The 25,765-nt window shown below is 41.7% G+C and overlaps 3 protein-coding genes across 8 annotated transcripts in view; 2 read left to right on the plus strand and 1 right to left on the minus strand.

The window, feature by feature from the left end:
- The first annotated feature begins 135 nt into the window (after positions 1–135).
- dph2 (diphthamide biosynthesis 2) lies at positions 136–4,968 on the plus strand. Of its 2 annotated transcripts, none has more exons than XM_084566103.1 (7): positions 136–233; positions 643–822; positions 928–1,040; positions 1,183–1,403; positions 2,869–3,543; positions 4,357–4,548; positions 4,697–4,968. In XM_084566103.1, exons 2-7 carry the CDS (start codon positions 673–675, stop codon positions 4,822–4,824), a joined length of 1,479 nt encoding a protein of 492 aa, XP_084422229.1. In that variant the 5' UTR covers positions 136–233; positions 643–672; the 3' UTR covers positions 4,825–4,968. The 2 variants fall into 2 exon arrangements, with proteins under 2 accessions (XP_084422229.1, XP_084422230.1); XM_084566104.1 differs by lacking the exon at positions 136–233 and adding an exon at positions 323–357.
- A 17-nt stretch (positions 4,969–4,985) lies between these two features.
- Positions 4,986–10,927, minus strand: ncf2 (neutrophil cytosolic factor 2). Its single transcript, XM_084566105.1, has 15 exons — positions 10,693–10,927; positions 10,390–10,472; positions 10,121–10,229; positions 8,741–8,875; positions 8,434–8,541; positions 8,189–8,248; positions 7,534–7,577; positions 7,226–7,367; positions 7,025–7,090; positions 6,865–6,919; positions 6,743–6,789; positions 6,475–6,623; positions 6,290–6,401; positions 5,215–5,332; positions 4,986–5,110 (listed from the first exon to the last, which is right to left on the minus strand). Exons 1-15 carry the CDS (start codon positions 10,864–10,866, stop codon positions 5,019–5,021), a joined length of 1,494 nt encoding a protein of 497 aa, XP_084422231.1. The 5' UTR covers positions 10,867–10,927; the 3' UTR covers positions 4,986–5,018.
- A 570-nt stretch (positions 10,928–11,497) lies between these two features.
- The window catches only part of prkdc (protein kinase, DNA-activated, catalytic subunit), a 47,128-nt gene continuing 32,860 nt past the window's right edge, over positions 11,498–25,765 (plus strand). For 2 of the 5 annotated variants that reach the window (XM_084566507.1, XM_084566508.1), the window contains exons 1-8: positions 11,498–11,973; positions 13,024–13,164; positions 13,473–13,603; positions 14,758–15,960; positions 17,453–17,607; positions 17,734–18,556; positions 25,287–25,391; positions 25,532–25,606. In XM_084566507.1, the coding sequence (XP_084422633.1) occupies positions 11,853–11,973; positions 13,024–13,164; positions 13,473–13,603; positions 14,758–15,960; positions 17,453–17,607; positions 17,734–18,556; positions 25,287–25,391; positions 25,532–25,606 (2,754 nt within the window). In that variant the 5' untranslated portion in view covers positions 11,498–11,852. Of the gene's footprint in view, positions 11,974–13,023; positions 13,165–13,472; positions 13,604–14,757; positions 15,961–17,452; positions 17,608–17,733; positions 18,557–23,956; positions 24,404–25,124; positions 25,206–25,286; positions 25,392–25,531; positions 25,607–25,765 lie in introns of those variants that run through there. The other 3 variants (XM_084566509.1, XM_084566510.1, XM_084566511.1) reach the window with 2 other exon arrangements.

Below are 25,765 nucleotides of genomic sequence, written 5' to 3' on the forward strand. Positions count from 1 at the left end.
GAAACTTATTTTTTTGGATGAAGGGAAACGAGAAACTTCCCATGAGGTAAGTTTTGTCAGCAAAAGTAAACAGTGCGTCACTGTCAAGTTCACTCTGGCTTTTATTTTGAAAAACGAGTGAACCGGAAGTGTTTACAGCGGAACTGCTGCGGCTAACTGACGACACGTGTGTTGCTGTCAAAGAAGATTTTACAAGTGTACTCTTACGATGCTTATGGTGTATTTGTGGTAATGTAAGTACGAAACGCCATAAATATATTATTATGTTTTTTTCTTTGGAAAAATACGGGGAGACTCAGTCAAATCAGCTAGCAGCTAAGCTAACAGCTAAGCTAACAGGCAGCTACTGTGTAGCAGGTAAAATACAAGATATTTGTTGTTATGTAGTAAGACACTAGTGCAGCTTAGTATTAACAATGTGGTCTGGTGTTTGGCTTAGTTTTTAAACAAATATTTAACAAAAAATAAGATTAAAAAGCAGTGTTTTTTTGTTGAGAAAATATACTTACATAAAAAACAATAATTGTGTCCATATTTTTTTATTATTTATAATTTAATAAATGTTAGACATGCTTTTCTTCATTAATCAAGTTGCTAAATATAATTTACTGTTTTTTTGTTTGTTTCTTTGTTTTGTTTCAGGCAATTTTGAGTGTTTTCCTCTTTCCAATCATGGCTGATGCGTTCAGTAGCAGCTCGGAAACCGTAATTCAGCGTGTGGTGGAAGTCACGGCGAAGACAAACACTCCCGTGGACAAACTTGACGAGCTGTATCAGATAAAGGAGACCTGCGACTTCATTCGTGAGCATCTGTTCAAAAAGGTGGGGGACGTCACTTTAAAATATCTTTTAAATAATTGCTCAGTCAAAGCAGCTGAAGTCATGCAGAAACATTTTTTATTCTGATTGTGTCAACATGTTTTGCAGGTTGCTCTGCAGTTTCCTGACGAGCTGTTGGTGGATTCAGTTGCGATAGCGGAGGAGATTGAGAGAAACACTGACGCCAAGTCGTATATACTGGGAGATACATCCTATGGCAGGTAACACACCAAGTTTAATGAAGACACAGCCTCCTTCATTGTTATAGTATTAAGGTTTTTGCCAGCTGATTCATACACATACAACTTCACTGTATTCAGGCTTTATATTTTTATGTACACTTATAATAACTCTCCTGTGCAGCTGCTGCGTGGACGAGGTAGCCGCGGAGCACGTCGGAGCTGACTTCATCGTGCACTACGGCAGCGCTTGCCTCAGCCCGTCCAAACGTCTGCCTCTGAAATACATCTTTGAGAGACGACCTGTGGACGTGGAGACGTGCGCCTCCTCCTTCAGAGAGCTCTACCCCGACACACAGAGTCACATCGTCGTCCTCTATGACGTCAACTACGTTCACGCTATTGGTAAGTGACCAAAATGAATAAATATGTTTTTTGAAATAGTATTAGGCCGGTATATAAATGTGCTCTTACACTACGTGGATAATACGTGACAATAATAATCTGTGGATGACTCCTTACAAGCCCAAGTTTTGTGCAATGTGGTCTATAGGGGGCGCTACTGGTGACGTGTAAATATTTGAGTCCTATCTCCTACTCAGTTGGCAGACCCAGCTTTCTCCTAGTCTTTAGCCCATGACTCCCTCTAGTGGCAGACTGAGGCAGTGGCATCTGTGGAAGACTGCATACAAGCCCACCAAATTTCGTTGCTTCCGACCCGCCTGACTCTCAGGCTGTGTCTCAAATCGCGTACTTCTGCACTTACAATACCTAATTTGAGTACGTGAGTGCGTTCACACTGAAAATTCCAACGAGACGAAGTGCACTGCAAGTACCCGGATGGTGTACTCATAACGGTCAAAAAGCTGAGTGTGGAACGCTGCACACTTTCCACCCTTAACGGTAGCCATCTTGACTACGAAGCGGAAGGGGAGGGACTATCAACCCAATTCAAACTTGCGATAGTGGCGGCTGATATCGGCGGCAGTGATTTGGAAGCAGTGGTGGAGCAGTTTTACAGGTCCATACAGATGTAAGTTACAATATGACATTTAATGAAAATGATCTATATTGCTGTTTTACACGTAGTACTATTAAATTGCTGCTCGATATACGCTCGCAGTCAAAATCAAAATACGGCGTAAGTCATTCGTCATTTCCGGTAAGTATAGGCGTAGTACCCGATTTGAGACGATACTACCTTTTTGAAAATTACGCACTACGGACGTAAGTGCATAGTGCTCATAGTGCATGATATCGAAGTGTACTGACGAAAGTACGCCATTTGAGACACAGCCTCATTCACTTGTCAGCCAAAGGATTCCTCCACAGACACTTTGCCTCCTTTTAGGCCATGTCCCACCCGCTTATGCCTCTGCGTCCCACTCGGGGGGGGGGGACACATATGGTAGTAAACAGTAAACAAAAAGGTGTTAAACAAAGCAGAATATGTTTTAGATTTTAGATTTACCGCCTTTTGCTTTGGTGACAGCTTTGCACACTCTTCTCTCAGTCATCTTCACGAGGTGCTCACCTGCAGTGGGTTTCCAAACATCTTGAAGGAGTTTCCAGTGTTACTGTGCTCCAATTCATCCCAAACCATCTCAGTTGGGTGTGGGCCGTGTGATTGCGGAGGCCAGTTCATCTGATGTAGCGCTCCATCACTCTCCTTATTGGTCAAAAAGCCCTTAACGTAGCCTGGAGATGTGTTTGTAGTCGTTGTCCTATAGAAAAACAAATAATGGACCCAGCAAAATCTAATATATAAACATTTTTGTCTATTTAGATGTAGATGTGTGAAAACATTGGATTGATAATGTGTGTGTAATCCCTCACTCTGTTATTATCATGTATATATTTATGTTTTCAGATGACCTCCTGGCAGTCTTATCACCAGAGTACCCAAACCTCGTCGCCTCAGAGCTTGTTGTCGAAGGGGAGCAGTGTTACAGTCATGGGTGGATTAAAAAGCGTCTCCCTGAGCAGGACGACCACCAGGTTGTCTGTCAGCTTGGACGACAGTTCTCCTTGAAAAGTGGCTCGAGCGTAACGGATTACAACATGTTCTATGTAGGCCAGGAAGGAGCAACCCTGCGAAACTTCATGATGACCTGGAATCGCTGCTCGTTTTGCTCTTTTGACCCCGTGACAATGAAGGGCAGGACTGAGTCAGTGAGCATCAACCGTGCTCTCATGAAGAGATATTACGGCATAGAAAGGGCCAAGGATGCCCGAGTGGTCGGCATCCTGGTCGGCACCCTGGGGGTGGCGGACTACCTCGCCATCATCGAGCAGCTGAAGGAGACGATCCGCAGAGCCGGCAAGAAGAGCTACATGTTCGCCATGGGGAAGCTGAACGTGCCCAAGCTGGCGAACTTTCTGGAAATTGACATCTTCGTGTTAATTGCGTGTCCCGAGAACTCGCTTCTGGACTCGAGTGAGTTCTATAAGCCGGTGGTGACGCCGTTTGAGATGGAGGTGGCCTGCAACAAACAGAGGGAGTGGTCGGAGGAATATGTCACAGACTTTCGATCCCTCCTACCAGGTTTGATTGAGATTTATTCAGAAATCTTTTCTTTATGTTCAGGGGCTGTGAGACAGTGTTTAGGGGGAAAGGTCACTGTGAATAAGACGATGGAAAAAAATAAAGTACATGTTACATAAAAATTAGAAATAGATGAGGAGAAAATATACGAAGCAATAATATGAAACATATGGTACAAGGAAATATTCAGCTATTCAACCAAACCCAATTTAAAACAAGAGTATTTACCAGTTACCGTGGGAACACTCCCACCTCAGCTCTACTGCATTGTGGTTTATGCTGGTGTAGTGGACTATTTAACTATATTAAATGACTCGTTAGTGTGGAATTTCAGGCATATACACCGATCAGCCGCAACATTATGACCACTGACAGGAGACGTAAATAATACTGACCATCTTTTGACAATTCAGTGGTCTCCTGGGAAACATTCGGACCTGTTACTTAGACATGTAGCACCCACCTAGACCAGACCAGGCACCCCCACCCCATAGCAATGACACTCCTTGATGGCAGCAGCCATCCCCAGCAGGATTCACACACACAAAAACACTTTAGGAACAACTCAAAGAAGCATAACGAACAGCACAAGGTGTTGACCTGGCCTCCAAATTCACTAGATCCCAAACTGATCAAGTATCTGTGGGATGATCCACAGAGGAGCTATTAATTCCATTCCTGATATGTGTATTTGTAGATACACTGAATGTTTTTACATTAATGTAAGTTTCTAATACGACTGCAGCTCTTTATTACATGCGGCTGTCATCATTGCTGAAGTCTCCAACATCCTCCTTTTCAAACTGTTTCTAGGTGGACAGAGTCACGTGCCTTTGGCTGATCAGCAGCAGGAGGAGCAGGAGGATGATGACACCGACGTTTCATTAATCACCGGAGCTCTGCGGAGCCATAATCTGCTGAGCAGTGAGCCTGTGGAGTCGGCGTATGGGTCCTCCGTGGTCCTGAGGAACCAGACGATGACTGTAGCCAACACAAACTCAGCAGGTAGGGGGCACTCAGAAATGTATTCGTTTATTAAACAAAATGAGCATGAGTAAAGGAATCGTTACTCTTTGTGGATGTTGATCATTTCTCAAAATAAATGATGCAGAGTGTGTAATAGCTACTACTACTTGTGCCTTTTTTCTTTCAGCGTCTTTTCTGGCAGGTCGAAGCTGGCGTGGCTTAGAGCGGAAGTTGGGGGAGACACCTGTTGTGAAGGCAGTAGAGGGAAGGAGAGGCATAGCTATAGCCTACGAAGAGGAAGGAACCGCTTCATGATAATTCACCACGATGTCTTACCACAACAGATTATTTATTGATTAACAAATGCACCAAATGTATAGTATACAACTTGTAATCACTGGAAACTGTTAAGTTGAAATGGTTTTCATTAAACATGTTTTATTTTCTAAATCACAAAAGAAGAAGCTTATTGGCCTCAATTAATGAACATTTAGGTTTCATTACATAAATCACTGGCCGTTGACGGGAACTTCTTCCACAAAGGACGCGGGAAATATACCAGTGTTCCCATTAATCTTCCCTTCCAACCACTCCTGGTTAACTGAAGCAAAAGAAAATATGAATCGCAGTCATTTCTCATGTTCACATCCCAGCGTTTCTAAATGTTTTGTTGACATGTGCTCGGCCAGAAGAGCGTAGCCTCACCTTTAGAGAGCAGAACGATTCTGTCTCCTTGTTGAAATTTCAGATCCTCTGGATTCGACGACTCGTAGGAGTGAAGCGCCACCAGGTGAACCTCGGCCTGTGGTTTTCCATCAGTTTGCTACAGTAAAAATAAACGCACACAATCATTTCCAGCTCCAATTCAGTGTTAGCTTTTTGCAATGTTTGACTTTCACAGTGGCTTTAAGGAGCAGTTGCACATAAAAAACACTCTTGGAAAAGCACAAAGAAATATAGGTTTTAAGATAATTTAAAATAAAATAATACAATGGTATAAGCAAAATATACAAGATTTGCATTTGCACAGATCTACAAGAAATAGAAATTCAGAAGTAGCTGACACGTCTATCAAATAAAGAGTGAATGTAAGCAAAAGAAAATTACTTTGAGGTTTAAATATTTGCATAAACTACTTTCATTCAGTCATTTTCTGTAACCGCTTGTCCTCTGGAGGGTCACAGCAGGGCTGGAGCCTATCCCAACTATGATTGGGTGACAGATGGAGTACACCCTGGACAGGTCTCCAGTCTATCACAGGGCTAACTCAGAGAGATGGACAACCATTCACACTCACATACACACCTACGGCCAATTTAGAATCACATCTCCAATTAACCTAACCAGCATGTCTTTGGACGGTGGGAGGAAGCTAGAGTACCCAGAGAGAATCCACGCAGACACAGGGAGAACATGTAAACTCCACACAGAAAGGCCCAGTCAGTCGATGGATTCAAACCCAGAACCTTTCTTGCTGTGAGGCATCAGTGCCAACCACCACGCCACTGTGCCTCCCATTATGAAATACATTGCATTCAAATTACTTCTAGGCATATTAGAGTCGTGGGGCCACTATGATTGAGGAGAAACCATCTGTGAGGTTGTTCTAAGGTCTGTATAGTTGTTCTACCACTAATTTTTATCCTCCAGAAACAAGAGCACCATTTATAGAGAAGACACAAAAGCTAGTGAGTCATAAATATCTTCACTTTCCTTATCCTGATATTCAAACAACATTTTTTTTTTTGTCAGGAAAGTGTGAGCAGCTATAGATCTGTACCTCCTTGGTTTTACACCACACGGTGATGCGTCCATCCCTGACACGGTTCCAGACTTTCTCCATGTCTGTGCTGGCGTCGATTACGCTTTGTCCACTTGCCTCTGCAGTCAAGCTAAAGCAGAAAATGATTTTTTTGTTGTTCTCAACACGACAACAACGGGTTTTTGTTTAACTTGGAACCGTACCTCAAGGTGACTGCTTTTGAGGGGAGGTTCAGCTTCTTACTGATCTTCCCAACCAGAATCTCATAGGGAGAGCCACGAGGTACCGAGACAATGAAGTTGAATGTGAAGCGGACTTTGACAGTGTATGAATTGTCAGTGCGTCTTGCCTCCTGATGTTAGTGAAAAGACACAAGAGTGGAAATTAAAGCACGGGAATCAAAGGAACAGGTCAATATGTCACACTCTTGAAAGCAGATGTTTAAAGGTTGTATCACAGTATCACACGTACCTGGCGTTGAGTGTTTCCTCCACTGCTGTCATTGCTAGGAGTAAGACCTTAAATATGGAAAATGAGAAAAAATTCAAATCAATAATGGGTCAAATCACTATAAAACTGTCAGATGAATCTACCTTGTATCCTTTCAGGTCTGGTTGGTGGTTCTCGGCTTGGAGGGGCCGTTGTTGCCTGTTAATTATTTTCCGTTCAGTACACAGAAACAAAAGAGTTTTAGAAGTATTAACATTACTGCAGTAGAAGTCGTAGTAGTAGTAACAAAAATAAATTCCCTACCTTGTTTTGTTTGGAAGTCACAGAGATTTCCAAACGTTCCAGGTAATTATAAGGTACAAGTCCCCTCTGTAATGGACATCGTAATGATAAGACTGACAACAGTGTGACAGGAATTCTCATAAAATGATGAGATTAATTGATTTGTGCATTAAAAAAAAACTTTAAAAAATGCTGCAGGCGTGCAGATTCTGAACGTCTTACTCGCTCATTGAAGACCACAGAGGCCCAGTTGTCTGCGCCCTTCTGCAGCACAAACACAATGTTGCCCGGCACGACGGCCAACTCATCGCTGGTCTCGGGAACAAACTCGAACAGCACAGTGTGGGGTTCTCCCTCCAAAGCCCTGTGGAGGAGACGGACATCCCCATAGCGTCAGGACACTAACACTGAGGTAATCTCTTTTATAATGTTTAAAAAGATGCAACACACATCATATTACTAAACACTGTAACCCACATTTATATCTAATATGATGTGTATTTATAAAGCGTCATATTTGTACAGCGTACCTCAGAACCTCAGGTTCTTTCGGACAAGCTGGACCATCTTCAACCTGCCACATGTGAGCAAAAAACATCAGTGGCTGACGTGAGGCTGCACAATAATAACTTTAAATGTCAGTATTATATCTTCCATATAACATATTTTGGATATATTGCAACATAACACTCTGATTTCTACACTGGTCAGGCATAACATTATGACCACCTTCCTAATATTGTGTAGGTCTCCCTTGTACCTCCAGAACAGTTGTGACTTATCAGAGAATGGACATGGGCCTTCTGAGGGTGTCCTGTGGTGTCTGGTGGGGGGGGCTCTAAGAGGAGGGTCCTCTGTGGATCATCCCACAGTGAATCTGGAGGCCAGGTCAACACCTTGTGCTGTTCTTCATGTTTTTGTGTGTGCTTGTGTCAGGCTGTATCCTGCTGGGGATGACTGCTGCCATCAAGGAGTGTCATTTCTATGGGGTGGGGGTGCCTGGTCTGGTCTAGGTGGGTGCTACATGTCTAAGTCACATCCACATGAATGAATGCCAGGTCCAAAGGTTTCCCAGCAGAACACTGAATTGTCACAAGATGGTCAGTGTTATTTACCTCGCCTGTCAGTGGTCATAATGTTGTGGCTGATCGGTGTAAGTATTATTTTTTAGAGCCCATTTGTCACCTGTGGCTGTAATGGAGCGAATCCAGAGAATTCATCTTGTGGAACAACGGAGGCAACAACCTGATGATAATATAGAAAAAAAGTAGATTATGATTTATGTCACTGTGAAAAATAACTATAATAGTATAGTTATAATAGTATATAATAAATTGACAAAATCGGAAAAGTGAGTGATGGAGGTTTTACTAATCAGGGTAAGCTGTAATCAGTTTATTGAGGTAATCAGTATCATCATCCAGTATTACCTTGGCCTTACCCAGGTAGTCCTTCTTCTCCAGCTCAGCGACATAGTGCTTATTCGGTTTGAAAAACACCTTCGATGGGAGCTCGACCGGCTTGAAAAGTTTCTGCTTCTGAAATTTCACCACAGCCGTTACTCAAAAATATCACATAGAGGAGTATTAAACTCCTAACTCTAGTGCAGGCAGTGAGAGACACAAATAAACGGCAATCTCAATTGCTCACCGTGCATATTGACTTAATAATTGAATGAGACGTGCATGATATACAGTATGTGTACAGCTAGATAATAGCGTCCACATCGTGACTGACCAGGGTGGACTGCAGAGCTTTGTCGATGATGTTCAGCTTGGCCTCTGTTTTGTAGTCGAGAGCCTTCACGAGGCTTTCCTGGGCCTTCTCCCATCTCCCCAGCTGAGCCTCAGCCAGGGCCATATTGTGGAGAACCTGTGGCAGCAAGCATCAATATTTATGTAGAAGACTGCAAAAAGGAGGTCACTGTGTCTGAGCTTCCAGACATTTTATAATGCCTGGGCTTCTTTTGTTCTTTTCTTTGAGTAAAAAGTTCCACATTATACTTTGGAGGAATGGCTAACATTAACAATCCTACATATTGAATAAAAACTTTAACAAAAAACGTTTTTTGACATTAAATTAAGCATCAGACTCTTTTAGAAAAAGAAAAGTGTTTAGGGTTAAAGGGGAACTACTGTTTTTTACAACCTGGACCTTATTTCTGGCATAAAATACGATTTTTTTACTCACCCATATAGCTTTGGTGTCATTTGTAGTCGTTCGGATGATGTTTAGATAGATAGATAGATAGATAGATAGATACTTTATTAATCCCGAGGGAAATTCAAGCATCCAGTAGCAGTTACATACATTGAACATAAAATACAAAAGCTATATAAAATAAAATAGAAAGTGACTAGAAATAACATGTTTATACAAATATAAACTATGTTAAAAATATAAAGTGACCTGTTAGAAATATAAATATAAAGTGACCTGTTAGAAATATAAAGTGACCAGTAGAAGTAGAAGGTTTTTTTTGTTTTTTTTTATAAATATGAGAGCTACAAATGGGAAAAAATGAATGAAAATCACAGTCACCAGATGTAGCAGAGGTAGACAAGATCTGTGTATATCCATATAGTGGGAGTGACTGGGGCACCGAAACGCAGCCTCTAAATAACGCATTTTCTGCCGCGAAACTCGTTCATTTCACCAATATTTTGTTATGATACCCTAGTGCTATTCCCCGTTGAGTCCGGAGTTACCTGTTATCTATTCGCAGACGTGCAGCGGTTTGTTTTTCTTTGGCCAGCTGTTCCTCTCTCTGCCGCCGCATCCTCCTTTCAACATCATCCAGGTCAGACGTTAGAAGGTCAATCTACAGACCCCGGAAGATGATAACAGGCTCCAGACTCAACAGGGAATAGCACTAGCGTATCATAACAAAATATGGTGAAATGAACGAGTTTCGCGGCAGATAATGTGTTATTTAGAGGCTGTGTTTCGGTGCCCCAGTCACTCTCACTATATGGATATACGCAGATCTAAATATCGTCTGAACGACTCCAAATGACACCAAAGTTATATGGGTGAGTAAACGATCATATTTTATGCCAGTAATAAGGTCCAGGTTGTAAAATACAGTAATTCTCCTTTAATAATCAGGAGACTTACCTCACATGCATATAATATGTATCTGAGGCCCAGGGCTTTGTAATCTATCAGCTGATTGCCTCTTAGGGCTTTGAAGGCTCTCTGGAAATCAGCTAGACTCTCTTCATACCTATGAACAGGAATATTCACATGAATCACTTTTGCATATAGTAAAAAAAAACAAAAAAAAAAACACAAAGAAACACAAGACAGTGGTGGCATTGTAAGGCATACATTATCTTTTAAACTAAAATAACAAAAGAAATGTTGAGATAACTGGTGCGTCTTGCCTCTTCTTTCTGTAGAAGGTGATTCCTCTTTGAAAGAAGGCAATGGCCAAATGCTCGTCCTTGCGTATGCTGCAATCAAACGCCTGAGGAACATGAGAAAACACAGTGACTTCCTCTAGAAGAAAGAAGGTAAACTCCACTTCTTCTTTCACAGTGACTTGCACTTTCAGTCAGCACAAGATCGCATGATTTTACTCTCGGCCTAAATCTGAACGGCTTCACCTTTGGATGTGTGCTGTTACCAAAAAAAAAAAACAGATCAACAACATAATGTTGCATCCTGAGTGTGCTGGTCAGACATACCTTTTCCGCAGCATCCAGTTCTTGATTGAGAAGCTGGAGACAGCCGATGTTAAAGCAAATTTTGGAGTTGGGTTCTTTGATAGACAGGAGAACCCTGAGCGCCTCTGTGAAATCCTGTCTGTCTGCGCAAGTTATAGCCTCGTCCCACTGGCGAAGAGTGTCCACGAATGACATGACTGCTGGTTAGGAGTGTGAACCGGGCTACAGACCAGATTGAGGAAGCTGCACATGATTTGTACCACTGAAATCAGGAAGTGAGTGATGACAGCCATTGTTACTACATTTAGCCACATCGTCACTGCGTCATAAGGTCCAGTGATTGTTATTTCTCTCTCTCTCTCTCTCTTTTTGTTATAATTTAGTGTTTTTGTTTGATGTGGCTTAAATAAAATAATCAAATTTTGTGATATTTGCCATCATATTGTTCCATTGTTTCAACATAAAAACATAGCAGCATCTATCATAAATGTGAGGATGCGCTGTGCATGCTGACATTTAGGCTGCAATGAGGTCTTTAATTAGAAATAAGGATGACATTGTTGTTAAATAATAATAATATAAATGATTTAAAGACCCACAGGTATACAGGAACTGTGTATTCAGCTTGTCTTTATGAATTTTTACTCATCAGCATGATTGCTAAACTTTACAGCCCAAAAAAATGCGACTTCCGGTGTGTTTTATTTTATTTTATTTTTTAAAGAAAATCATTTATGAACAGACAAGAATCTCCCATCGGTGAATAATTACATTATGCACTCCAGCTCATCTCAATTCCACTCTATAGTTTAATGAAAGTGTATAATACATTACTTTGCGTCTCAAATATTCCTCTTTTACCCCAAGCCAAAACGATGCTCTTATTTTGAAAGGAAAACAAAACGCGTACTTCCGTCATTCCGGTTAGCTTGAGGAGGCAGACGTCTCTCTCCAGCTAAACAAACATGGCTCTGCTACACAGTCAGACATCGGACCTTTATGATACGTAGGCAAACGAAAACAAGGAATATGCGACGATTAATAACAAAAAAGCCACGCGTGGTATGACACCGAAGCCATAGTGTGGCTGTGACACTTAGCCGGCTAGCGTAGTGTAGCCTTTTGTGACGGGTGTTTACACGTAGCTAGCTGTGCAGTTGGCTAAAAGTACGCTAGCAAAAATGGACCTTGGAACAATGTTGTACAACAATTTAAAAGATGTTACATGGAGCACGACGTCCTTGCCACTAGATCAACTCGTCAGTACTTATAAGATGCCTCAAATTGTCAAGCTGGATAACGGTTAGTAACTTTTTCGCTGAGCCAAGTTTTACAAGCTACCGACTTAGCGCTTGCTAGCTGCTAGTTAGCATCAGAGGTATTAGCCTTGGATTTTGTTTCTGTGTCTTACCAACATAAATAGTCTAGTTTATATTAAAAAATAGGCTTTTTTTTGTAATGATAAAATAGAGAAGTTGTGTTATAAAGCGTTTCCCTTTATTGTGCAGATTGCAGCAAATAATGCTAAGCTAACTTTTTTCTGTTTTTCCTTTTGCTCTGAATGCTTTCACTTAGAAGCTATCCCTATATTGAAAGTTAGAGTAAACGTGGCTATTGCCATACATAGCTGAGTTAGGAACATCATATTCAGGCATGCAAATGTCTTTAATTCTGCAACACAGTGACTAGCTGTTAGAAAAAATGCATGCATGTCATCCTGAAGAGATTTAAAACATATTTTATCAAAGACTAGCCCAGAGCTACAGTTGACAGATGAGGCAGTATGAGTTGCAGCAAAGCAAATAACTAATAAACAGTGAATTGTTTAGTCAAGGCTGAAAACTGATCTGTGGCCTCATTCTAGACACAATGATAGATTTGTTTAAACACAGCGATATAAAATTACGGGGTGAAGTTACAGATTGCTGTACTGTCGAGTTATGAAATGTGCCCGTGCAGATATTTTATTTACCCTGCAGTCGTGTGCAAACATATTATTCCTCAGCGCTGGTTTTAATTTTATCCAGTCACACGCACACACGCTGAGCTTCTTGTGCAGAATTACGGCGCTGTGTTGCACTGTCAACGAGAGTGCATGCTCTTTTTGGAGAGGTATGGATTAAGGCATTACTCACTGTCCACGGAGCACAGTGGCTTGAGTGCGCTCAGTAATCCAATACCTTCGCCTGTGTGTCTTGTAAAAGCTAGTACAAGTGGGACAAAAATGGAAACAAGTCACCACGTTTTTTTTCCTCGTAGTGATCAGCTCAGTTCAGGTGTTGTACCTGTGCGTGGTCTTTGTTATTGTGCGAAAGATGTGACGCCCCCTTTTTGTCATTTGGATTCCCGCAGGTCAGTCGGTTGAAGGGCTCCGAGACAATGACTACCTCTTGATTCATTCCTGTCGTCAGTGGACGACTATAACTGCTCACAGTCTGGAGGAGGGACACTATGTCATCGGGCCCAAAATAGAGATCCCAGTACACTATGAAGGTACAGCCGTATAGATGCTTGTCCAGTTTGTCTCATGTTGTTATCGTACCTTTGCCTATATTTTTATCTTTTTGTATTTCTGAAAAAGTCCTTATTGACACTGAGAATACTCTTTTTTTTAATTTACAGGATTTGTGAAGCTTCGTAAAACTAACAAAAGTATTTTCTGTCAAAATGAATCGTGACTTCTAGAGGTCAATGCCGTTTGAGACCTGTCAAATCCAGACAATGCAGTGGATTACATGCAGATGTGTGGCGCTGTGGTCACGACTCACGACTCTTCAATGCTGTGTCCTTTCCTTCTTCAGGCCAGTTTAAGCTGCTGGAGCAGGACAGGGATGTCAAGGAGCCCGTGCAGTACTTTAACAGCGTGGAGGAGGTGGCCAAAGCGTTCCCCGAAAGGGTGTACGTCATGGAAGAGATCGTTTTCAATGTTAAGGTACTTCTAATCCGTTCAGCTGATTATCTTAAAAGTTTCATGGCATTAAGTAAACTGTATATATTTATCTGTCAAACAATGCCAATGTTATTTACCACTGGCAGCGAGATATTCTAGATGTTTATACTACCTGTTGAAGCTGGAGATCTTGGCTCTTAATATCGGTTAGTTTGTGCTTCTCAGTAGGGGCGGGCGATATATATCGTCTGCGATAATATCGTGATTGTTGTGTTAACGATGTGCAAATTCACATTATCGAGTATTTAAATTAGTCACTCCAAAACACGCATTAAAACTCCACACATTCAGAGGTGCGTGCAGCAGAAGCCCTTGGCTGCAGCAGGGCGTCACGTGATTGCTGTAGTGGGCCCACACGTCATCATCTCTCTCACAGGTATGGTTACCGCGGGGAATGTGAGTGAGGGGAGTGGAGCGGCAGGGCGCACCGCTGTCTCCCGACTGCTTTTTGTCAGCTGAGCTGTTTGCATCCCGAGGCCCGGCCGTTATCACAGGCCTCTCCCGCATACTCTAGATAAACCGTTGTCTCGGCATTGATGTGGGCGAACATACAAACTGATCGCTCCATGTTGTGTCAGCTAGCGCTAGCTTGGAAGCTAACGGGTGTTAGCTAGCGTGCAGCCGCTACTTTAAAGTGAACGAGGTTATCCACGGTCATGACGGAAATGAAACTTCAAAATAAATGATAGACGTTGATTTTACTCTCTTTAATTGCTATAAGGTCTCATAAAAGTCATGTTTACTCAGAGGTCAATGTTCTTACACTAGTTCAATTGGTATTTTGTATTTTGTCTGAATTGTTTTTACTTGAATACTTACATGTTAAAGAAAATAAATAAGAACTGTTTTCATTCAACATTGTGCCCATTATTATTATCAGTGATTAAGTAACTCAGACTTTTAAAAACACATTTTTAATGGATATCGTCTTATTATCGTTATCGTTAAAATCGCCAAAAATATCGAGATATTATTTTTTGTCCATATCGCCCACCCCTACTTCTCAGGTTTAACTGGCATAACAATCTAATGAAATTATAAAAGCTGTGTTTGCCAGGTTTTATACTTTTTAAAATAAATTGTAAATACTCTCTTTAATATCTCCAGTTCTCATGCAGTATGTCATCTTTTCACAGATGGCTTCGGGGGAATGCAATGAAGACACAGAAGTTTACAACATCACACTAAGCACCGGTGATGAGCTGACGCTGATGGGCCAGGCTGAGATCCTCTACGCCAAGAGCTTCAAAGAAAAATCGAGATTCAACACCATTTTTAAGAAGATCGGGAAGCTCAACTCCATCAGTAAGATCGGACGAGGCAAGATGCCGTGCTTGATCTGCATGAACCACCGCACCAACGAAAGCATCAGCCTCCCTTTCCAGTGCAAAGGCCGCTTCAGCACCTGCAGCCCGCTGGAGCTTCAGATGCAGGACGGCGAGCACAACATCAGGAACATTGTGGAGAAAACCCGTCTCCCTGTAAATGTCACGGTGCCCAGCAGTCCGCCCCGAAACCAGCACGACCTCCATCTCATTCGGGAGGGTCACCGCTACAAATTGGTTAACATTCAGACAAAGACGGTGGTTGTGTGCTGCATTCTGCGAAGTAATAAAATTATCCCCATCCATTTTCCCTTTCATATGGCCATGCCTAGATTTATTGTCCCAGAGGAGCTGCTGCAAGGCGAGCTGTGGCTAGAAACCATGGTCCACCGCTGGTTCTCCTTCTGCCAGGAGCAGTTTGACATAGACGACTATTCTCGCGCCGTCCGGGACGTACGGACTGACTGGAGTGACGACGGCAAAAGCCCCAAGAAAAGCAGCGGGAATGGCAACTCCGGCGGAAGCAGCGGAGGCAGCAGCAGCAGCTCCAACGGGTCTCAAAACCACATGCACATTCCCAGCTCTTTAACTTACGCCCGAGACGAGCTCACTCAGTCCTTCCACCGATTATCCGTGTGCGTGTATGGCAGCAACCTGCACGGTAACAGCGAAGTCAACTTGCAGGGCTGCATGACGCTGTGTGGAGACTGGGGTCTGCTGCCGTCTGATAACAATCCCTCAGAATCTGGAGAAAGTGAACACTATTTCCCCGAGCTGATGGATTGCACAAACCAACAACCGACCCTCAAGCTGGACGTCCCTTACGAGGAGCTGTGGTTGGATCACTTGAGAAATCAGGTCCCGAAGACTTCTGCGAGCGAAGGAACCCGAGGCGTCGACAATGGTTGTGCCACAACAGCTGCACTGTCGTTCCCAGTCACTTGTCCTTTGGTGGCCATTACCAGTTCAGATGTGCCTCTTACGCCACCGCCGGTCCCGCCCAAATCTGAAGCTGTGAGTGTAATATATCATAATTGAAGTTGTAGTTCATTAGGTTGCACATCTTGTTGTCTGGGACGCATTTGGCCGCTTTCCTTCTGGTAGTGTGAACACCTATTCAGCACAGGAGCTCTTGCATTGTGCCTCATTCATTCAGAAATAAAACACGCAACCGCTGTTACACATTATCACCTCAACTAGAAAAAGCGCCGTAAGAGATTTCTGTTCATTAGCAATAAGAGCCTCTTAGAATATTTAGTCCTTGCAGCTGTAAACTAACTAAGTAATAAATTAAAACTAGTCGGGAATGAAACAAATTAAAAGTATTTAATATGAGAGCGCAGTGTGCGATCCTGTCGCTGAAAAAGCAGATCGGCATGTGGTTAATTATTTATTCGATCACGCTGATGCATAAGGAGCCAAGTGGAGCTGAGTTACCTATTACCTCAACAGTGACTTTCGTTTTTACGAAAAGCACAGCGGTGAAATTACGGTGGAAGTTTTCAGGGTTCCAGTTATAATCTGAATCTACTTGTGAGTTTTTTGAGAAGACGTTTCACCGTTCATCCAAGTAGCTTCTTCAGTTCTTGGTGACTGGGTGGGAAGTTTGAGGTTTAAACAGGAAACTCCCACTCAAACTGGTGTGTGAACAACCAGAAACCGGCGCAGCTAATTTCCATTAATGTTTGTGTACTTACCTGTCGTTGAGGGGGGACTGTTTTGTCCCTCAAACTTCCCACCAGTCCCCTAGAACTTAAGAAGCGGCTCGGGTGAGTGGTGAAACGTCTTCTCAAAAAAACTCTACAGGTCCAGTTGCCTTTTCCGAACCTATTTTGGATAAACCACGAACCTGGATGACTGAGAATCTTCACAGACTGTTTGTGCCGGTCTAAAATATCTAATGTCAGGGCAGAGAAGAATAAATAGACAGATAACTTGAGTGCTTTCAGTGAGTGAGAAAGACTTTTTATGAAATGTTAATCATCTCCCTAAAGCTTGTTACGTACTCCGCAAGAAGCAAGACATTCGTTCTCTCTCCTAGGGCTGCAAGAACAAGAAGAAAATTCGTTCTGGCCAAGTAATTTATACTGAACTCAAGTGCCACTGCAGCACACGTCACACATTCACACATGCTAAGCATTGTGGGAGATGCGGGGGAGATAGAGCACTTTTCTTATTATTTTGACAACCGTGTCCTTCGGATCACGCTGTGTTTTTTCAGCATACACCCACACACAGAATGCCGACCTCTATCCAGGAGAGATTTGCAGCCACACAAGGTTTAAAAAAAAATTGTTTTTCCCTTCAAATTTCCATTTGAGAGATCCAGTATCGATGCAGAAACCAAGAATGTTAAATGTAAATACCCTGAATGGCTATTGCAGATAAAATGCTGATCTTAAATACTATTAAAAACAAAATGGGGTCTGATAATAAGAAAGTTGTTATTTTACAGACATTATGGTGCTTTTGCTGGATATTTTAAAGTCGGGTCATTTCCTCTTAGGTGAAGGAAGAATGTCGCCTTTTGAACGCCCCACCGATCCCGCCACGAAGTCAGAAACAGATGCCGTCAGTGCCCGTCCTGTCAAAGCCACGGCAGCAAGACACTCGGTCTCCAAGTCCAACCCTCTCCTATTATTCCTCTGGCCTCCACAGCATGTAAGAATTGGATTCACTTGAACCTAACCCTCCTTAACCGACCGCCGCACTCTAACAACAGCTGTGAAATCTGCACTATGTTTACGTCATATTGTGCCACAAATTAATCTTGTATTTTTCTTTCAGTAGCGGAGCATGCGAGCAAGAGGGAGCTGACCCACAAGAGCAAAGCCACGTGTGCTACCCGTGTAGCTGGGGTAAATCCAAGAGCACTGAACCAAATGTCACTTCTCCCTGCGGTAGCCTGCCATCGGACGGGGTGTCGTCCCGGTTGTCATGGCCGAATAACTTCAGCGGAGGGGACTCGCGCTGCATGGACGAATTTCTACCAGCAAGTTGTCGGAGTTACTACAGCTACCCCAGGAAGAGATCCCCGAGCAACGCTAAGACCTGCACCTCCAGCCTGGTTGACTTTGACGGCAGAGAGCATGCACACAGCAGTAAGGACTTCAGCATGCAGAAAGCTTCTCTGAACCAGTTCTGCACCAAGTCTTCGAGTTACAATTCAGAAATGTACAGAGACAAGCCAATAGAAGAATCTAACACTAAGCAGAGCCTCTCCTGTCCCATCCTACCCCCGAGAACGCCAAAACCCAACGCAGTGAAGAAGGGCACAGAGTCGCTGTCGGAGTCGGCGCGTGACACTGAGCAGGAACCTTTGAATTCCTCGCTCATGCAACCTGAGCAGCAAGAGCAGGGCGCAAAGGAGATCTACTCCATCTCCAACTCATTAACTCTGAACTGTCCACCCTCGTCTCCCGCCGCACAGTGGCAGCCGCCGTCCGACTTGGCCGGCCTTTCCATTGAAGAGGTGTCCAAATCTCTGAAGTTTATCGGCCTGCCGGACGACATTGTTTCTCTTTTCGTGTCTGAGAAGATTGACGGGAATCTGCTCCTCCAGCTCACCGAGGAGATTTTGTCCGAGGACTTCAAGCTAAGCAAACTGCAGGTGAAGAAACTCATGCAGTTCATAAACGGGTGGCGACCCAAGATATAAAGAATATATGACACTAAATCCAGTTGTAAAGCAGAGATAGACATGCCTTCAGTATATATGCTATGCACATCAAGCCACAAAGAGTTTCCTTTTCTATGGTATGAACTTATTTCCTTGTTACAACATTGTGGGGCGGGTATTGTTGGGTAATACTTCCCACCTCGCTTATAGTCTGTGACTGCTATTTGCTAACTGAATCGAACTGTTTGGCACTTTCACAAAGACATTTTCATGTCAACTACTTAGTACTTTTCCATCCGTGTTCACGTCGTCTCAAAAATCCTAAATTAAAGGTCCAGTGTGGAGGATGCAGTGAGATCTGTTTGGAGAAATTATGTTTTCTGTCATTTGTAATCAGCTGATTGACCACCGTAGTGACCACCGTAGTTTTCCTACATGCTTGGAAAGAGCGGAAAGGTTTTGGAGAAGTGGTGTTAAGTCGGTTGCAATCTGCAGTCTCACCACTAGGTGCCATTAAATCCTACATGCTGGACCTTTAATCCAAAACCTGTAAAAGAAAAAATCATCATTAACGCTAAAGATATGAGGATCCGAAGACATTAAAATGAGATCTAAAGGTGGATCCCAGCAAATTCTGCTAATCACACACTACTAAATGTTTGGCTTTAGTATATGCTGCTTAATACACCTAAAAAAAAAACTATGTATTATCTGTATTTGGTGTGAAAAATGATGGTGTTTTAAATTATAAGACAATTATAATGACGAGCTCACAGCCAGAACACGCTGTTGCATTACGCAGCTAGTGACGGACATGGTTGAGGTCAGGTCTAGACAATACAAAAACTGATAAATTGACGACTGCCAACAAGTATAAAGATATGCTTAGCTTCTTCTTTTTTTAAAAGCAACCAATCTGAGCTCTTCTGAGGCCTGGTCTGCACCAGTAAAGTTTATTTTTTAAATGGATAGAGTATCTGTGGCATTAGTGAAAATAAGAAAAAGTACATAAATCTGATATCGGGGTGAAAGAGCTGGTTTACGTTCCAGTTTCAGAAGTTGAATCGTCACATGCGTTTAAACCAGCTGGGTTTGGAAATTGCATTCTTTGAATTATATTCCACTTTAAAGGAACTATGCTAACGACAGCGAGCCAAATCAAATGATTATCTTCATCTCTCAAGTGCAACAGGATGCAAAGAGAACGCTACTTATGCAAGATCCTATTTCTGTTTCAATGCCTTTTAAGTAGAATCAGTACTTAACGTCAATCTGTCTAAAATGCAACTTGAGGTTAGTTGAAGTTGAAGTTGTGCCCTTACTTTAACATGGAAACAGCCAATGGAGCTAATGGACCATGAAGTTCTAAATAAAACACAAATTATGCATCATGCACTTTGGTAGATTTCAGTTTAAATAATTGCAGTTAAGGTCATTAAAAAGAGTGTGTGTGAGTGTGTGTGTGTGTGTGTGTAGAGTGAATGCGCTACATGTTTATTCAGACGGTACGTCTCCTTTTGTTTGTATTATAAGTGTCCTCTAACACGCCTTAACCCAGAGACCTTAAAACGTTAAATATGTCACCTTGGCTTAAACATTTTCATTTTGTCCGTGTCTTATCGTGAGAATGTACTCGACACAAACTGAGGGAACGATGATAAGTTTGTGTTTTATTCCGCCCCCAACACCCCGAGAGAGAGAGAGGGAGAGCCATGCAAGCTAAAAAAAAATTTAGCTTGTTTTTAACACCAGTAATGAACATTTTATTTCTATACCCTGGATTCAGAATTGATTTATTTATGCAGTACTTTTAATACAATGCAAAATATGCAGTAACGGTTATTCTCAGAGGGGTTTGTAAGGCTGGTGAAGGAAGGTGCCACAGCAGCGGCGGTGTTTCCCACAACCCAAGTCTGCTCTGTTGGCCAACAGCTGTTATTATTTTTATTACCCCCTCCTCTGGGACTATAAATCCCCCCCACCACCACCGACATCGACACTTTTGTTTTGTCTTGTTATTTTTTATTTTTTGCAGCGGGGTGTTACATATTTTACGTGATATTTTTTTATTTTGTATGTAAGTGCAAATTTTATGTAATTTTTTTTTTTTAAAGAAAATTTGTTACTAATGTTTGAAATTATTTTTATGGAGGAAAAAAAAAAGAAGCTTATGTTCAAATTTTTTTTATTATTATTTTGTAAAACATGGACTTTTAAACAAATACATGCATTAAAAATAATGGTCACAGGGAGAAAAAAATAAAATAAAAAATAAAAAAAATAATAAAAAAAAAAAACATCAAGCCTCAGACACACTACAGAAACAGCGACCAAAAAAAAACAAAATAAAAAAAAACAAAAAAAGATGTCAGTAAGAAATGATGAGTGCTGGTAATTTTCCAGATTTGCTTCTAACTTCGTGACAGGTATTTTTTTTATGTCCTACGTTCCTTGAAACTGTAATTATATGGCGGTGATTAATGTCTTATGCAATAGCCATAGCACTCTAAAGCAACAGTGTGAAGGAACAACAAACAGGTAAAATAAAAAGGCAGCGGAGTATTAACGTGTGTTGAAACTGCCTCAGTGTTAATTTCTGACAATTGTGCATGCCAAAGGAATTCGTCCAAGTCGGTGATGTGTTTTTTTTTTTTTTTTTTGCTTTTTTCTATGGATAATTCTGGGATATGAACTGTGAACACACTACAACAAGTCCTACTAACTCTAAAAATAATCTACTTGTCAGCTCTGGTATGAGGCCTACATGAATTATTGACATTCTTGTGCAAAAAAAAAAAAAAAAAGAAAAAGGTAAATGACTGTGACTGTGACTCTGGGTTTGACAGCATTACTGAAATCTTGAGTTATAAACAGTTAGCTTTCTCTTTAGCTCTTGTTTACCCCCCCTCCCTCCCTCTATGTTTTTTTGATTGTATAATCTAATAAAATGGATTAACCGGTGCTTCGGGTTTTTTCTTCTCTGTCATTCGGCTCCATTGTTCACATGGAATTCGCAGTTGGTACGAGCAGTTGCACAAGTGTGTCGCGCAAAAGTTAATGACGAAAGAGATTGGTTCTTTAGAAAAGTATGTGATGAAATGGAAAGCTCTCGATACAGGGTAAGGTTTTAGCTCTGCAACAAGTAGTCGATTCATTTTTCAGTTGTTTGACGCAAGGTTTATGTATATATGTATTCGCATATTCATGTATTTATACGCACAAGCATTATTTTTCCTGCGTGCACATATATTTTCTTTGTTTTTAAGCCGAACTAATACAAAAATTTATCAAAGATTATACCTATTGCTGCTACTAATGAAATATAGCTTTTAATATATTTTGCTTCTCATCATGAAAACATGTAAATGTGCTCAATAAGCACAAGACTCATCCAGCTTCAGTATTATGTAGACACAGATGTTTCAGAGAAATTCTCCTACAGTAGTTCTTTGAATACTAATTGCGCCGTTTTAATCCATAAACTAAAGATTAACCAACTAAGTCAGTACTTGGCGCCAAGAATGTGAACTCGGTGAAGTTCACACACAATCCGTTAAAGCAGATTGATCCACCTCGGTGCAGAAAACATCTGGCACGTTTCCTTTTCATCAAATGCTGCCGCTGTTTGTTTGTCTTCAAACACACCTTTGAACTGTTCACGTCACTTGTTTTCTAAATGACTCAAGTATTTCAGATTATATATTTCGTTGGACCGCCTTTAGCTTTGATTACAGCACGCATTCGCGTTTTAATAAGCTTCTGCAATGTCACCAGATTTATTTCCATCCAGTGTTGCATTAATTTTTCACCAAGATCTTGTATTGATGATGGGAGAGTCTGACCACTGCACAAAGCCTTCTCCAGCACATCCCAAAGATTCTCAATGGGGTTAAGGTCTGGACTCTGTGGTGGACAATCCATGTGTGAAAATGACGTCTCATGCTCCCTGAACCCCTCTTTCACAATCTGAGCCCCATGAATCCTGGCATTGTCATCTTGGAATATGCCCGTGAACATCAGAGAAGAAGAAAATCCATTGATGGAATAACCTGGTCATTCAGTATATTCAGGTAGTCAGCTGACCTCATTCTTTGGACACATAATGTTGCTGAACCTAGACCTGAGCAACTGCAGCAACCCCAGATCATAGCACTGCCCCCACAGGCTTGTACAGTAGACACTAGGAATGATGGGTGCATCACTTCATCTGCCTCTCTTCTTACCCTGATGCAGTGGTTCCCCACTATCCTTCCAGTTCCCAACTGTAGTTGTTTCTTCAATCTCCTTAGATGTTTTCTCTGCTTGATGCATGCCAATGATTTGACTCTTCTCAAACCACGACCACGTCTTTCAACATGGTTGTTGAAGAAATGAGAAGCTGCTCATTGCATCAGTTGGGGTTAAATAACTTGTTGCCAGCTGAAAGATAATCACCCATGCAGTAATTATCCAATAGGAGGCTCGTACCTGTTTGCTTAGTTAAATCCAAGTGGCAGTGTATAATCATCCCTCTGGTATGAGGACATTTCATTCAACGCATGAGGTATGACTGCAGAGGCTTCAGGCTGCAAATAATTCAAATAAAGTTCCCAGACGCTGAATTTGAATAAAGCATTCAAAATTTTAAATTTAAACTGAGTATGCATGTAAGATATTCAAGTGGCACTAAATCAAACATCGACTATGCCAGCCTTTCACACTTTTTCACTGATCTTGTGCAGTAAGTTGTTCTTCCTTGCAGCAGAAGTAAGAACAAAATACAATCTCCTATTTGTTAAAGTCACACACTCGGTTGGAGAGGTCATGAATCTTAATGGTCTTAATGGAGTATATTATATTTACATCCTTTGTTCTTTAGTATAAATTGTACTAAAGAACAAGAACAGTATCTAGCGCCATCAAGTGGTTAAGTTGAGGAACTGCAATTAATTCAATGAACGGTGATACTTCCTGAAGATTTTCACAATACAGTTATCATAATAAACAACCGGATACGAAATAACGGAAAAAAAAAAATAACAACGCTACTTGTTCTCCGATCCTCAAAAGTTAAAAAAATTATTATTCAAAACTTATATATTTTAGTGGGAATTGCAAACGTGCTCATATTGACAACTGTTTATCGTCCAAATTAATAAAATTAAACTTTGTACAAAATAATACGTCCAATAAATAACACCAGACGGATATATTAGCAGAATAAATATAAGTTTTAACATTTAATACAGTTTGGTGTATTACTGATAATTCAACTCAAACAACCGTCAAGTTACATTTAATGTCAGCCCGCTATTTCCGGTGACTATTTCAAAATAAAAGTCACAAACCGTTCGCGTCGCACTCCACTTATGATTCTACGCGTATAAAAGCAAATAACTGCGTGAATACATATATAACAGCACACTCGTTATTTTTTATGTATAACTTACGATGTGGTAAGTGTTTCATACGGGTATGTGCTTAAAGAAAATGAGAGGGCTTTTATTGTGGAAAAACATCCAGGTGGTATCCGGTTGTGATTCTTCCTGGTGTGATGGATGTGGGGCTCCATGACTGCACACTTCAAAGTTGACAGTCTGTTGTTTAGCTAGTTGGAAGGAGCGTGGTTCGCCAGCCGAAGTTGGTTTTGTGATGCTAGCGTGCTAATGCTAATAGCTTGAGCCGGTGCAGCAGTCATGTCTTCCCACGGCGGCGCCGCTGGAGGCATTCAAGGGATTCTCCTGAAACTTCACGAATCACTCGCAGACGAAGACACCCGAGCCACGGCCTTGAAATGTCACGATATCATCGTTGATCTGGGACAAGAGTGCATGCTGACGTCCACCGAGAATGAGCTTGGTAAAACGGTCAAATCTCCTTTCGTGCCCCCCCGTAGGAGCGCATTCAGTCCGCGCCAAACTCCATTGACAATCCGTCTATTTCACGTTTATGACTCTTCTGTTGTTCACATGCGCGGAACATCTTGTAGGATACGGCACTTTAGAGATTTTTAGATGCTGTTTATCAGTTCGTCATACAAGAAATACTTAAATAACACCCTTAAGCTCTTTTATTAACTTGTATTATTTCCGCCAAAACACTCAGGGGGGAGTTAACGCTCTGTTTAGAAGACAATGATTATTTGATGGGAAGCAAAACCTATAGGAATTACTGCCATAACTAAATTGGAAGTGTGCATGATTAAACTTGCAAAATAATCCAAAAAATATGATTAAATGTGTTGCTTAACACTCCAAAATGTGTTTGCAGCAGAGTTCAGAAGTCTGCAGGATGTTGCTCTAACCACAGATTCCCTCCATGGCACTTTACTCCTCAGGGGGATTCACTCTCTAGTTCATATGCAACACAAAACATGCCCTCATACAATCATATCACAAGTGCTGCTTGAACCCACGAACCTCACCATTTCTCATTCTGCTCCTTAACTCTGCCACACCTACAGTAACCCAGCTCTATTAACTAGACAGACTTGTGCACATTTTATTGAGAGGCACATACTGAAATTTAAAGCAAGTATTAACATGTATTATTCCATCTTTGCGCCTTCTAACCCTCCCAGCTCTGCAGACATCCCTGTTGTTCTCTAAAGACTATGGGCTGCTCACCTTCCTCAGGAAGTCTCTGGGAAAGGACGAAGTAGGTACCACGGTACATCCAGTAAGTAAGCGCTTATGCAGTGAACTAAAAAGTCCTTACATTGTCTTCTTTTTTTTTTCCCCAGCTGCGAGACACGCAGGTTAAGATCTTAGGTTTTCTGGAGAAGTTTCTGGACAAAGTGTCGCCAAGAGTCAAAGGTTGGGATAAGACCTACGCCACGGACATAAGAGTAAGTTCTCAGTTAGGAACAAGTTCATAGCATCACTGGTAGTGGTGGGGCTGCTTTATTACACCTGCTACATAACATTTTATTGCATAAACGCAATCACATGCAGTAATTATGTTGTTTGTTCTTTCTTTTTTGTGCAGGACATATGCATGTCTGTGTACACAAAGGAGAAAATCGCCAAAAGTAGGACTTCAGTGCTGGAGCTCCTTATTAAGGTTGGTGAGCAATGACCACAGTCCAGTCGGTTCCTCACAGGGGGGTGTTGTATAGTCTTATGTCCTGAGAGACAAACAACCTCCTCAACCTGTCCGTGGAGCAGGACAGAGACAGCAGCCTGTCACTGAACGAGCTTCTCTGCCTGACTATGGTGTCGT

The sequence above is a fragment of the Chelon labrosus genome (genome assembly GCF_963514085.1).
Source record: "Chelon labrosus genome assembly, chromosome: 18".
In the NCBI taxonomy this organism is placed as follows: domain Eukaryota; kingdom Metazoa; phylum Chordata; class Actinopteri; order Mugiliformes; family Mugilidae; genus Chelon; species Chelon labrosus.